Source organism: Gigantopelta aegis, chromosome 3 (genome assembly GCF_016097555.1).
Source record: "Gigantopelta aegis isolate Gae_Host chromosome 3, Gae_host_genome, whole genome shotgun sequence".
NCBI lineage: Eukaryota > Metazoa > Mollusca > Gastropoda > Neomphalida > Peltospiridae > Gigantopelta > Gigantopelta aegis.
Genome location: NC_054701.1, coordinates 41,816,314 through 41,831,017, shown reverse-complemented (window position 1 = coordinate 41,831,017; position 14,704 = coordinate 41,816,314). Strand labels below are relative to the sequence as shown.

At 34.0% G+C, this 14,704-nt stretch overlaps 1 protein-coding gene across 3 annotated transcripts in view; it reads left to right on the top strand.

The window, feature by feature from the left end:
- LOC121368063 (potassium voltage-gated channel protein Shal-like) overlaps positions 1-14,470 on the top strand; it is a 144,655-nt gene extending 130,185 nt beyond the window's left edge. Inside the window, exons 4-5 of one of the 3 annotated variants that reach the window (XM_041492587.1) lie at positions 7,165-7,332; positions 12,867-14,470. In XM_041492587.1, the coding sequence (XP_041348521.1) occupies positions 7,165-7,332; positions 12,867-13,148 (450 nt within the window). In that variant the 3' untranslated portion in view covers positions 13,149-14,470. The remainder of the gene's footprint in view (positions 1-7,164; positions 7,333-12,866) is intronic. The other 2 variants (XM_041492589.1, XM_041492588.1) reach the window with 2 other exon arrangements.
- Positions 14,471-14,704: the final 234 nt, after the last annotated feature.

The following is a 14,704-nucleotide window of genomic DNA, read 5'->3' as shown; positions in this document are numbered from 1 at the left end:
TGTCGTGTAAATTACGAGTATAACGATTTTATAATTCTCATATCATACGCAATTCGTTTGATAATTAAGTAAAGTTTTATTTCTTTAATTTGTAACTTTTATTAATTATTTCAACTTTAGATTTATAACAATATACAAGCTGATTATAAATATTAAAAAATATATTAGGATATCGGTGTAACCGATTTTCCATATCATCAACATTATGTATCACTTTTATATTATTTGAGTTAACATGTATATAACATTGTTTTTGTTCCTAAAGTAATGATGCATTGTTGCAATGAATATATGATGTTTTAATTATATTTTGTACACATTACATGTCATAATTATGTAAAAGAAAAGTTTTAGTCACAGAAACCTTCTTAAGATATTTGTATATAGATATGTGTTTAAAATGTGATGACATAATATAAAAATCATAAACTAGATTAATAGACTTGGTAGTATGAATTGTGATGTGATACGTCATTACTGCAAACGATGCGCATGCTGTTTGATATTGTGGTAGTATTACTAGAGTTATGCATGTACGTGTATTGCGTGGGTGAGACATGGTGGGTGGGTATATTTAACATAGCCACTGAACGTGTGTGTTAAGATTAATATACATGCATAACATGCATACCATGCATGTAAATGGGTGCGTGCATGTCAATTAACCGTACGTGTTATCACGCGTACTTTTTCACAGCACGATTTGTTTGACAGTTAAGAGAAAAATTAATACCCCGCTAAACAATATCTACTTTTAAAAATATTTAACATGTTTTATTATTATTTTAAAAGCTCATTAAAAAAAGAACTAGTAGATTTTAGTGTCAATGAAATAGTTTTTTTATGAAAACTAAAACTATGTTTCAGTAGACATGTACGTGACACTGACTAAAACTTAAAGTTGATGTTAGCAGTGATCATCAGTGACGTTTCAGTTGTTACTTATTTAAATTGTTAAGAAAAAAAGGTTCTAATAACATTTACGATTTAGTCATTAAATTCTTAACTCCCATCAACAGATAAAACGTTCACCATATGTCACAACTGATAATTTTAACTAATATTTATTATGTAAACATACTGTTCGACATTGCCTCAAAAATGGCAAGCGTGTATTTACGTAAAGTGGCTTCGTTGAAACGAGCTCTTTTGTTTTCTTCTTTTTCTTTTAGGCGGGGGCGGGAGGGGGTGTATAACTATGCATATATTTTTCAACAGTTTGCACATAGTACTCTTTAAATTTTTGTCATGGGGTCGAAATATATATTTTATGACAAAACAGCATTCGTTTGTTATAAGCTGTTTTAACTATTTATTGTTTATTATCCAGTTTTCACTGTCAGTAGTTTTCATATTATGATACGTATGAAATATATAATATGAAAATTATAAATAACATAACAGCGGACAGTAAAAACGTTTGCCACACAACATGCAATATATTGTAAATGGGCATCTTATGAAATAACATGTCATAGGCCGGTAGAAGGTACATATTTCGACCCTTGATCAATCCTACCCAAATATTAGGAGCCATATACGCTTTTACCATTCCTGCTTCCATTTTTTTAAGCATTCCCATTTAATTTCTACCCCATTTGTTGACATTTTTTAAAGCAAACTATCGCATTGCAATAACATTTTTGCTTGGTGTGAAATCTACATTACATATAATTATTTGTATTATATATATATATATATATATATATATATATATATATATATATATATATACTATATATATATATATATATATATACATACAGACATTGCTACGTTAGCATTCATGTGTCAATTTATTTGTTTGTCTCAGTATATATATATATATATATATATATATATATATATATATATATATATATATATATATGTTGATAGTTTAAAGCTGCAAACCCGAATATTTAGAACGAGCCAACCAGTTTATATCGTCTTGTGTTGGCTGCGATCTCTAGTATATATCACATAAAACACATTGTTAGTTAACAAGTAGTTTATTCAATCTGTAGTTGTGGGCTTTTTTCTTCTTTTTTAATAATTATTATTATTATTATTTATTTATTTATTTATTTATTTTGGGTGCGGTTTTCGTTTAAACAATATTTATTTATCGTCACATATGCAGTTTTCGAATCAGCCAACAGGTATCAGCCTCTATTAAGGCCTATTCCTACATTCTACAACTACAGATGTTTTGTATAAAGCAATGATGACAAATATTTAAGTCCTCGACAGTTTTGAATATGCAGGTGGGTTGGGGTTTTTTTTTTTTGGTGGGTGGTTTTTTTTGGGGGTGGGGGGCAATAAAAAATAAAAAAATTGACAAGCAGGCAATTACGATCTATATCGTATATAGGACAATAGCGTAACGTCTGTTCAGTGTCTTCGATAGGATGATGCCCATAGACATAAATTGATGCAAAGGCGAGATTGCAGCTTTAAACTAAAGTATTACCATTATAGTACGCTAGCGAACAATACTATACATTAAATCATAATTGTGAACTAAAATGTCAAAGCTCTCTTTAGTTATTCATCTGTTATGTCATATAAATTTGAAGTAAAATAAACAAAATTGTTTCGTGAAGATGACTTTTCCAACGGGAATGACTGAACATTTATGATGATGTCAATTAAAATGGCAATAATCTAAGAGAAGAAAAAAAATCGAAATAAAAATCAAATGACAGAAATGATGATATTCATACCAAGCGATTAATTGCTGTTTTAAAAATGCATGAATAGTTTATATTAGTCAATGCGCGATCATGCACAATTTCGTTTTTAGTGCAACTAACCAACAACAACTGTTACACACGAGCCAGCATAACCGATTGTATCAAACACAGTGGTAAGTCATCATTGCATAACACATTATTCAGTATGGCAATGCCTACTGAACAACTCAACTGTGTAGATTTTTACACCTTCATTTAAAAAGGGCTTCACTTCGATAGAATCCTGGTAATCTCCACTCGCCAACCAACATTGCGGATGAAAGGTAACGTTCAGAGAAGAAAAAAAACCCCGCAATATGTAAAATATGAAGAAATTGGTATCAGAGACAATGTCTCTAGCATTGAAAAAACACACCAAACAGGTGCTACGTAAATGATTAATATGCATGAAATGCTCTTATATAACAGATAGCATTGACGGTATGATTAATCATTGATCAAGTGCATTGTGTGACCTTGTTGATGTGCTACGCATGTCTTGCATGTAGGGGTAAACTGTAAACTTTTCTCGAACAGTGGTGAAGGTCGTTTTTGCAGCACTAGCCGACTTAAAGGACGTCGGATCCCGATAATTGGCTAGTAACGATACGTACACGTCACTGACAAAATATACTGAAACGCAAAAGAAACACAACGCCATTTTACAGGAACTTGGACGCTTTTCATTTGAAGTCAGTTACGTACTGGAACGATATCTTGTTTCGTAAACTGTTTCGATTGTGATTGTTAAAGAAATAGTCCTTTCACATATTATAATATATTATGTGTTTATTTGGAAATATTTTTGCTCTGAAATGATGAATTCTTCATTTCCAATTTTATATGCAAATTTTAAAGGAATAGAACAAAGAAAAAGCAAATGAGTATTCAAGTTTTATCTTGAAAGTACAATTTAAAAAAACAAACACAATATTTATTAATGTTTGTATTGCCAATATTAAAAGAATTAGACAACAGAATATTAAAATTACTGCTGCAAAAAATGTTAGGATATACACCGTTATACGGTGGTTTTAATACAAAACATTTAAAAGTTGGACATGTTTAAAACGTATTTTGATGACAGCTACTAACATATTTCCTGAAAATGGTGTTGTTTCTTTTATGTATTGGTGTATTTTCGTACTATTGTCACATGCATCACGGGATACGACTGACTTTGGCCCAGTCACATTTTGTTTCACTTACTCCCCACCCCCACCCCCTACCCCATCCATCGCCCACCCCATCCTCTGGTCTCAACGCAAACCCTCTGACGTTCCTGGTAATTCTTTTTTCTATCCCGTCCGTAATTACTCCATCAATACGTAAAACCTTTTTTAACTTCTTGATTCTTCCGGTTCTTCCAACATGGAACATAATTAAACGTTTAATATTTAATGGTTTTGCAACAAAAGTTTGATCTTAATAATAATTTTGTTTTGGTATTAGGGCAAAATAACGTTAAAATTGTAATAATATTAATTAATAAAAGTCTTTAAAATCCACCTAAGTTTTAAGTTTGCATGAATTGCGGGTCACGGGTATAAATGTTCACTCACTAATGACAGAGGAATGTCACCGTTTTCACTTTTTTTATTCTGCCTTTTTGGAAACATTTTTTGACATTGTCGATTGCTTGTGGTTGGGTTTCACAATGTTTGCTCGAAGGCTGTTGATTTCCCAGTGATGGCCTTGGTGATGCGACTATATCGTGTTGTGTTTGGATATCCTTATATATGAGTGTGGCCTTCTGCATGTGAAAATGAAACAATATGCAGTTTTTAAAAACTTTAAAAATAGATAACAATACTTTTGCATTTTCCGCTAGTCTAAGCATTTGGTATGACAGAAGAGTATGGAATGTGTATATTTGGTTTTTGTAAAAATAATAACAATTGTTTCGCTTCTACTAAATTAGTTTTGTTATTTGGCTGAATTGGAATAAAACTGTTTTTAGAACAAATAAAAATATTTAATAAAAAAAAAATTGTATAAGTAAACCTAAAAGATTTGTTTGAGGATAAAAGTGTATATTATTGGAAAATGTAAATGTAACAAAAAGGCTAACTATTTCAGCATGTAAACTTATCGACGTATGAATTTGCTGTTTTACTTTGGTGATTTTGTTTTCGTGAAAAGAAATCAATTGGTTTATATGAAGTACAACTAAAAGGCTCAATAACTATAATGAATTTTGTTGGTAAATATCTTCATTTACAGGCTTGAAAATGAAACTTGGTATCCAGTGTTGTAGTGTTTGCCATAAACTGTTCCTGCTAGCAGTAACTAGTTGAAAATGAAACTTGGTATTCATTGTTGTAGTGTTTGCCATAAACTGTTCCTACTGGCAGTAACTAGTTGAAAATGAAACTTGGTATTCAGTGTTGTAGTGTTTGCCATAAACTGTTCCTGCTGGCAGTAACTAGTTGAAAATGAAACTTGGTATCCAGTGTTGTAGTGTTTGCCATAAACTGTTCCTACTGGCAGTAACTAGTTGAAAATGAAACTTGGTATTCAGTGTTGTAGTGTTTGCCATAAACTGTTCCTACTGGCAGTAACTAGTTGAAAATGAAACTTGGTATTCAGTGTTGTAGTGTTTGCCATAAACTGTTCCTACTGGCAGTAACTAGTTGAAAGTGCACTATTAGCTCAGTTGGTAAAGCGCTGGACTTTTACACAGGGTGCATGGTGGTTCTAATCCCAATGGTGAAGATTTATTTATCTATTACATTTGGGCCTAACATAGATCCTAGGTGTGTTCTGGGTATTATATGCATGCAATATATAACCCAATCAGGGCCTGTATCAGACCACAGGCCCATAGGAACTGGGGACGGGTTGGGATGCGTGCGTGCGCGCGTGTGTGTGTGTGTGTGTGTGTGTGTGTGCGTGTGTGTGTGTGTTTGCGGGCACTTGAGGACGAAAATGTACGTTTTTTCCTACTCTGTATAAATAGTACCCCGCTACTAGAGATTATGCCCCCACCCTCCCCCATACACACTTTAGATATCATTTCTACGGGCCTCGTTCAAATGCCTGTGGCTCACGTCAATCACGGACGTATCTTTACTTGACGGGGGAAGGAGTATGTAGTGGTGTTGGTTTGAAATACCTCTACAGGCAGTGGTTAGTGGGAACATCCCAATTAGTAGGTAGAGCGCAAAACTGTTGCCCATTACACAGAGCGTCCTTGATTCGAATCCCCTCGGAGAAGGTTGATATATCTGTTACGTGGGATCGATCCTGTAGCCCTTCACATCTCAGACGAGCACTCTACCACTGAGCTATATGGTCTCGCCCCTTCAGATAGTTTAAGAGACGCCGCCACATAGGCTACTCTTTTCAATTATTAAAAAAGGAATCTGTGTCCAGTTTTCCATAGACAAGATAACTCAAACTCAGCCGGTGGAAAACAAGCATTAGAGTATTTTTATAAAATGGAAAGGAGCCAAGTGGATACACATAGATGAGGTCCATATATATCTTGTTATAACTATGGGAGGGCGGTTAAAAAACAAAATCAGGACAGTGATATAGGATTCACCTCACAGGATACTTCTAAACTAGAGGGGTCCTGTTTCTTGTGTTTGGGGTGGAGTAGGGGCAACTGCCACATTGTCCCACCACCTGTTATGGCCGAATTTTTTAAATGACTATTTTTTTGTGGAAAATTGAGGATCCCATATCAAGAAATCTAGTAATAATTGTAAATATGTTTACTCGTTAAGTGTTTCTGTTTAAAAATGGATATGATGTTCATGTATTCAGCTATAAGCCTTTAAATAAAGAAAGAGATAAAACAAATAATCAAACAAATAAATAAATACATAAATAAATAAATAATCATGCAACCCTTATCAAACCCAATTTAAAAGTTACCATGTTGTCAAACAATATTTTTAAACAATAATTTAATCAATCAGTTTGTGTAGGAATATGTTTCATTACAAAAACAAATAATTTATATTTGAAAGGAATCGCTGAAACTCAAAATGAAATCTGAAATATGTTATTAACATAAGCTATAAAAACGAGTATTCTACAATTCCTAAATATAGATTGGTTTTGGGTTGTTTTTGTTTTTGTACATTATAATCAGTGACTAACACGTAAATTCGGTCAAATTAAGAAATTAAATTAGACACAGGAATTTAGGCTTTACATAAAAAACATGTGTGTTTCCGGGCACTCGACCTCTACTCTACTTAGAAATATAACTTAACCTAAAACAAAAACTATTTTTAAAATCTCAATGTTTTTATTTTTTCGATTTGGTTTTTAATACAGGTGAAAAGAATAGATGTATAACAATTTATAGAACCCGAAGGGGTGAATGTCGTAAGAATACTTTTGGTTTTTTAAAACTGATTTATCCTATCTAAAAAAATTTTGTTCCTGAAACACACAAGTATTTTAGGCCTTATGTCTATATTTTCTGTGCCCGCAGGATAGGGAATTCTTGGAGATGGAAATGACATTTAACGGAGAGCCCACCAAGCCATCCGAGACACCCCCACCATCGCCCGACCCCTCCCTTGTGTCCGTCGAAAGGCAAAGGACAAGCGGCTGTTGTGCTCGAAGGTTTTCACCACGTCGAAGATTTCTTTTTAAAAAAGTAAATTTAAAAAAAAAAAAAAAAAAAAAAAAATGTCGTCCTTTCGACACCATGTGGTTTTGATTCAAAAGGCATTCGATTTTGAAACTTGGTGTGCAAATACTTGGTACATACCGACTGAGTGGAGATATTTTTCCTGTAATTTGAGATCATAAAAATAATCGTACGAAAAATCAAAACCTTTTTCGTCTTTTTTTTCAATCGTCTGACTGGAAATAATGGATGAACGAATTCCAGAGTTCCGTTTTACAAAGAGATCTTAGCGCTAAAATTGCTATTAAGTCACTAATTTCTATTATAGAACTTATTGACTTCTTGCGATTTAAGTATTAAGATCGCTTCGTAAAACATTTAGTTTTTAACCATCTGACTGGAAAAAATTGATAAACGATTTTCCGAGCTTCGTTTTACAAAGCGATCTTAGCGCTAATATTGCCTTAAGTCACTATGTTCTACTATCGAGCTTAGTGACTTAAGGCGATCTCAGTGTTAAGATCGCTTTGTAAAGCATTTATTTTTTAATCGTCTGACTGGAAATAATGATAAACGATTTCCCGAACTTCGTTTTTCAAAGCGATCTTAGCGCTAAAATTGCCTTAAGTCAGTAAGTTCTATTATCAAACTTAGTGACTTAAGACGATCTCAGTGCTAAGATCGCTTCGTAAAATGAGTAAATACCTGTTCCACGACGTGGCGTACCTTATTGTTGTAAATTTACGATGAAATTTTCCAATTTGTACGAGGTAGTTGCAAGTCACTAACGTGGAAGTCAGATGTCAGTCAAATGCAGATTTAATACTTTTCTACGAATGGTACGATTTAATTAGTGCTAAAATGGATCGAATATACACGCACATAATACCTTTTATGAAACGGCGTTCGATGAAAAACATGTTGGGCCATACGACCTTCACTCAAAAATATGGGAGATAACTCTCATGTCTTATGCATTCGGCAGTTATCGCTTCGTAAATAAACTAATATAAAGTAAATTCGTGGATTACCAACGAATACATCCGATATGTTCCGAATAGTTGGTAACTAACGGATTACTTAACAAAAACGATTTTACGTACGACTATATCCCCGAGTACTCTGACCGTAAGAGAGCAAGACGGACATTTGGACAGTTATGACGCTCCAGGCACGGCGGAGCAGAGGAAGGCTGGGGGGGGGGGGGGGGGGGGAGGCTCCCTTAATAATTCTGAAACAAAAACATTATTGGTATTAAATGTTAAGGCAGAGATGAATTTTATTTGTAGAATGCAGGGAATAGCATTTCAGAACATCTAGTTTTCAAAAGTTTAGGGAGGAACATACACCGCCACCCCCACCCCCGAAACGCCTTTAAGCTTTGCTTTGCGCCCTTGATCTCAGTCAGCCCCCCCCCCCCCAAAAAAAAAATAAAAAAATAATAATAATTGCTACTTTCTTTCGCCGTGCCTGCGCTCTCCTTGCTCTCTTACGGTCAGAGTACTCGAGCTATTGCGACTACTGTAAGGTTGTTTTGTGGAAAGGTTGTAATTATTACGTGTGCCAGTCGTAAGTCACTATAACCGTACGTACGATTAGTTCGTGGGACGAGGCTCTAATCTATCATCAGCAACAGCGACAAACGTTTTACTTTTGGGAAGAAATTGGTCGGTTTTCGATGATGTTAGTCAGTAGTCTGTAGTAGATATGGTTATTCGGTATAACGTAAAAACGCATTATCGTCATTCAGTATAAAGTGAAGCGCATTGTAGTCATTCGGTATAACGTGAAGCGCATTATAATCATTCTGTGTAACGTAACACGTATTGTGGTCAATCGGTATAACGTGAAACGAATTATACTCATTCAGTATAAAGTGAAGCGCATTGTAGTCATTCGGTATAACGTGAAGCGCATTATAATCATTCTGTGTAACATGACACGTATTGCGGTCATTCGGTATAACGTAAAACACATTATACTAATTCAGTATAATGTGAAGGCATTATAGTCATTAGGTATAACGTGAAGCGCATTATGGTAATTTGGTATAACGTGACACGTATTGTGGGCATTCGGTATAACGTAAAATGAATTATACTCATTCAGTATAAAGTGAAGTGCATTGTAGTCATTCGGTATAACGTGAAGCGCATTATAATCATTCTGTGTAACGTAAAACGTATTGTGGTCATTCGGTATAACGTAAAACGGATTATACTCATTCAGTATAATGTGAAGCGCATTGTAGTCATTCGGTATAACGTGAAGCGCATTATAATCATTCTATGTAACGTAAAACGTATTGTGGTCATTCGGTATAACGTAAAACGGATTATACTCATTCAGTATAAAGTGAAGCGCATTGTAGTCATTCGGTATAACGTGAAGCGCATTATAATCATTCTGTGTAATATGACACGTATTGCGGTCATTCGGTATAACGTAAAACGCATTATACTCATTCAGTATAATGTGAAGGCATGATAGTCATTAAGTATAACGTGAAGAGCATTATGGTAATTTGGTATAACGTGACACGTATTGTGGGCATTCGGTATAACGTAAAACGAATTATACTCATTCAGTATAAAGTGAAGCGCATTGTAGTCATTCGGTATAACGTGAAGCGCATTATAATCATTCTGTGTAATATGACACATATTGCGGTCATTCGGTATAACGTAAAACGCATTATACTCATTCAGTATAATGTGAAGGCATGATAGTCATTAGGTATAACGTGAAGCGCATTATGGTAATTTGGTATAACGTGACACGTATTGTGGGCATTCGGTATAACGTAAAACGAATTATACTCATTCAGTATAAAGTGAAGCGCAATGTAGTCATTCGGTATAACGCGAAGCGCATTATAATCATTCTGTGTAACGTGACACGTATTGCGGTCATTCGGTATAACGTAAAACGCATTATACTCATTCAGTATAATGTGAAAGCATGCTAGTCATTAGGTATAACGTGAAGCGCATTATGGTAATTTGGTATAACGTGACACGTATTGTGGTCATTCGGTATAACGTAAAACGTTTTATACTCATTCAGTATAATGTGAATGCATGCTAGTCATTCGGTATAACGTGAAGTGCATTATGGTAATTTGGTATAACGTGACACGTATTGTGGTCATTCGGTATAACGTAAAACGCATTATACTCATTCAATATAATGTGAAGGCATGTTAGTCATTAGGTATAACGTGAAGCGCATTGTAATCATTCTGTGTAATGTGACACGTATTGCGGTCATTCGGTATAACGTAAAACGCATTATACTAATTCAGTATAATGTGAAGGCATGATAGTCATTAGGTATAACGTGAAGCGCATTATATTAATTCGGTATAACGTGAAACACATTATGATCATTATGTGTAACGTGACACGTATTATGGTCATTCGCTATAACGTGAAACGTATTGTGGTCATTCGATATAACGTGAAGCGCATTATAGTCATTCGGTATATCGTGAAGCGCATTATATTCATTCTATGTAACGTGATACGTATTGTGGTCATTCGGTATAATGTGAAACGCCGTATGGCCATTCGGTATAACGTGAAACACATTATAGTCGTTCGGTATAAGGTGAAACTCATTATAGTCGTTCGGTATAATGTGAAACACATTATAGTCATTCGGTATAACGTGAAACGCTTTATAGTCATTCGGTATAACGTGAAACACATTATAGTCGTTCGGTATAACGTGAAACGCATTATAGTCATTCGGTATATCGTGAAGCGCATTATAATCATTATATGTAGTGTGACACGTATTATGGTCATTCGGTATAATGTGAAGCGCATTATAGTAATTCGGTATAACATGAAACGCATTATAGTCCTTCGGTATAATCTGAGACGCATTATGGTCGTTCGGTATAACGTGTTAAGCGCATTTAAACCAATTTGGGTGAACGTTTTCCTTGCCCGGTTTGCCAGCAACGGTGAACCGCATTAACGTTCGCGAACAATTTGAGTTGTTCCAAGTGTTGAAAATCGGTTTAACGCGAGGATCAAAAATCAGTTAAGCGAAAGTTTTTTCCCCTTCTCTGTCTGCTAAAATCAGCCAGGTTCGAATGGAACTAATGCTTATGACCTGATGTTATTCTGTGGACTATTAGAAAAGTATCTCAAACGGGTAGTCTATACTCAGTCGGTATTCCTTGTAAAAGCCACCAGAAAAAAATAAAAATAATAATAATAATAATAAAAATATAAGAACAAAACCACACCATTTTGGAACTATTTTCTTAAGTGCTATGGTGCACTCATTGTACGTCAATTATTGTTCGAGTGTTTGTAATACAATGTACATCAACAATAGCGTTTTTTAAACCAGCGTTCATCAGTGGGATGCAATGTGCTGTCGTATGTCTTTGTGTAGTTACTGTTTTTGTTTAGCTGTTTGCAGCTTGGTTATTTCCATATTAGTACATACACGTCAAAAGATTGTCTTCAGGACATCCTTACGTCCTCCTCTCCAGACGTGCAGAGAAATTTGTATCTGTTCTATTAGTTTAAACATGATTTTAGGTTGTCGTGAGTATTATATCAATTGTTCATGCCATGCTATTAAACTGGGCGAGTTGTTTAGTTTAATGGTTTGTTTTGTTTGAATTAATATTTTCTGGGTTTTATTGTAAGTTATGTGAAATTTAAAATAACATTCAATAGAATTGTTTACTTAGTACATGGAGTAATTACCTTTTCGACAAAAGAAACAACAAACAACAAAAAACAAAAAACGACAACAAACAGCAACAAACAAAACCACAAAAAGCCAGAAACAGAATTTGCAAAACAAAACAAAACAAGTTTGCGCCAACTGAAGTCAACGTTTAAAGGGACATTCCTGAGTTTGCTGCAATTTTAAAGATGTTATCGACTAACAGAGACTTTCTAACGATTGTAATTACATATCAAATATATTTTTCTGCATAAAATATTAGTGACTGTATATTAAACGTGTTTCTGATCGTTCTACTGTTTGTACTAGGTTAAATTTAATTTTATTTCCTAAAATATGTTTTTTCGAACATACGAAATTATTTGAAAACACAATCCAATTTGGGCTTCATACAAATATTAAGACGACTAGAAACACATTGAATATTCAGACACTGATATTCTAAACAAGAAAATATATTTAATATGTAAGTTTAATCGTAGAAATATTATATTTTTCGGAAACATCTTAAAATGCAGCAAACTCAGGAATGTCCCTTTAACGACAAACATACACGTTTAATAAACAACTATTAGGCATCTAGAAACTAATTTTTTAAAACACGGATACAAAAAAGAAGAAGCTCTAACTATGAGATTATTGTTTTAGGTCGATAATAAAGGCTATTTTTTTAATCCACTTTCCTCACAGACAGATTAACAAATATCACTTATTAATGAGATACAGTATAGCGCCCTGACTTTAGATTCAGTTGTAACATGGAAATTCCCAAGCTTCAAACCAGTTACCATGAGCTGAAATGAATACTGATAACCGCCATATTGGTTTTGTTGTTGTTTCTTTTCCAGGATCGAACACATGGTCGATATGAACGCGAGCCCGAAGAGTTAAATGATATTCAAATTCGGCTTCCTAGAATCAAGAGATCATCAGGTTCGAGTCTCAATGCAGTCGACAGTTACAAAACGAACAATACTCTAACTGTGACAACCGCCATTGTTACGCTTCCGACACCCAGCACAACCTCAGAGACTGAATCAGAATCCGTGCGGACACAGAGTACCAGTGGAACAATGTCCCCCTCCAGTCATTCACAAAACCAAGGCGTTGTAAGGATATCAACTTTATAACAGCATGGGGCTGTTTGGGTTTTTTGTTCGTTTCTTTTTTACTTTTTTTTTTTGTTCGTTTCGTTTTTTTTATGTAGTGTAGTGTTTTTACAAAACAATTTTCTGTATTACGATATTTTATTGACAAGATGTACAAGGTGTTTAAAAAGAATTTTAACCACTCTTGTGCTTCTTTTTTTCTTTTTTTTAAACAAACATTATTATTATTATTATTATTATTATTATTATTATTATTTTTTGAAGTTTTTGTTCCATGACAGAGTATGCGTATTTCAAGCAAAACGTTTCTGTATAAAACGGCGTGTTATTTATTATATACGACTTTGTGGGGTTATCGACTGTGATCCGATTCCGTGTGTATTTGTGTTGTTGATGAATAAAGCTTGACTGGTGTCCTAATAAAACGTTTGAAATGGTTGTGAAACCGGAAGATGGCATTTTTGTTCAGTGACTTTATTAATGAATGTGTACAGAAATGCAACCAATGAAACTTACGTTTTCCCTTTTTATCATCGGTACTAGCACAATTTGCCAGAATTTCCAAAGAATGTGTGATGGGATCTTCGTAAGGAAATTTGTTCTCTTTATTTAAAAAAAAAAAAAAAAAAAAAAAAAATACAACAAAAACAAACCTGGATCTACTGTGGTGGGCTTTTCTTTTAATGTTTTTTATCCTTCTCGAATTTTTTGGCCCAGGAAAGGGTGCTAATGGAATGAAAATACACAACTTAACGATGGTGAATCAGTTTAACTGGACAAACAAGTATAGCGATCTTGCAGGAACATGATGAGCTGCGATATTATGGATGTGTTTGTGAATTCACCAGTTTCGTTTGTTAAAGTTTCATGGTGTGTGCCTACCTTACGCACCCGGCTTACCCACTTTCCTCTGTTTTTGCTCACACATATGCTGTGAAATGGATAATATAGACATTGTTTTTCTTAAATAATTATTTATTCCGAAGTACGATGTAATACTATGGCGTCTGTGGTGGTGTTGTGGTTTTAATTTGTTTATTAATTTTTTTTTTTTTTTTTTTTGTGGACGACGTTGGCCAATTTTGGTACAACGCACCCGCTATTTTGCGTTAACTTTAATTGTATAATTGTAATTTCCTTTTTCATTGTACATATATTATTTGTTTTCATTTTATTTGAATATTTGTTTGGCATATCAGCATATATTGTGTTTTTTTCCATTCTGATCTCAATCTTGCGTGTGATTTGCACTTTTATTCATTCATCCTTGCCAATGAAAGAACTCCCCTCTTTAAATACATATATATAAAAAGATATAGATATAGATATAGATATATACATAGATATATACATATATATATATATATATATATATATATATATATATATATATATATAGATAGATAGATAGATAGATAGATAGATAGTAGCGTTTCCTCATGCAAGCTAGTTTTAATAAACTCGTCATTATTCGCTATTAACTTACACGGCCACGGTCTTAATGCGACAAAGAAAGTCTTCCGCAGAATATTAAAGAAAATGTCCTGCGAACTGGTTGTTCGAGACGGGCCATAACA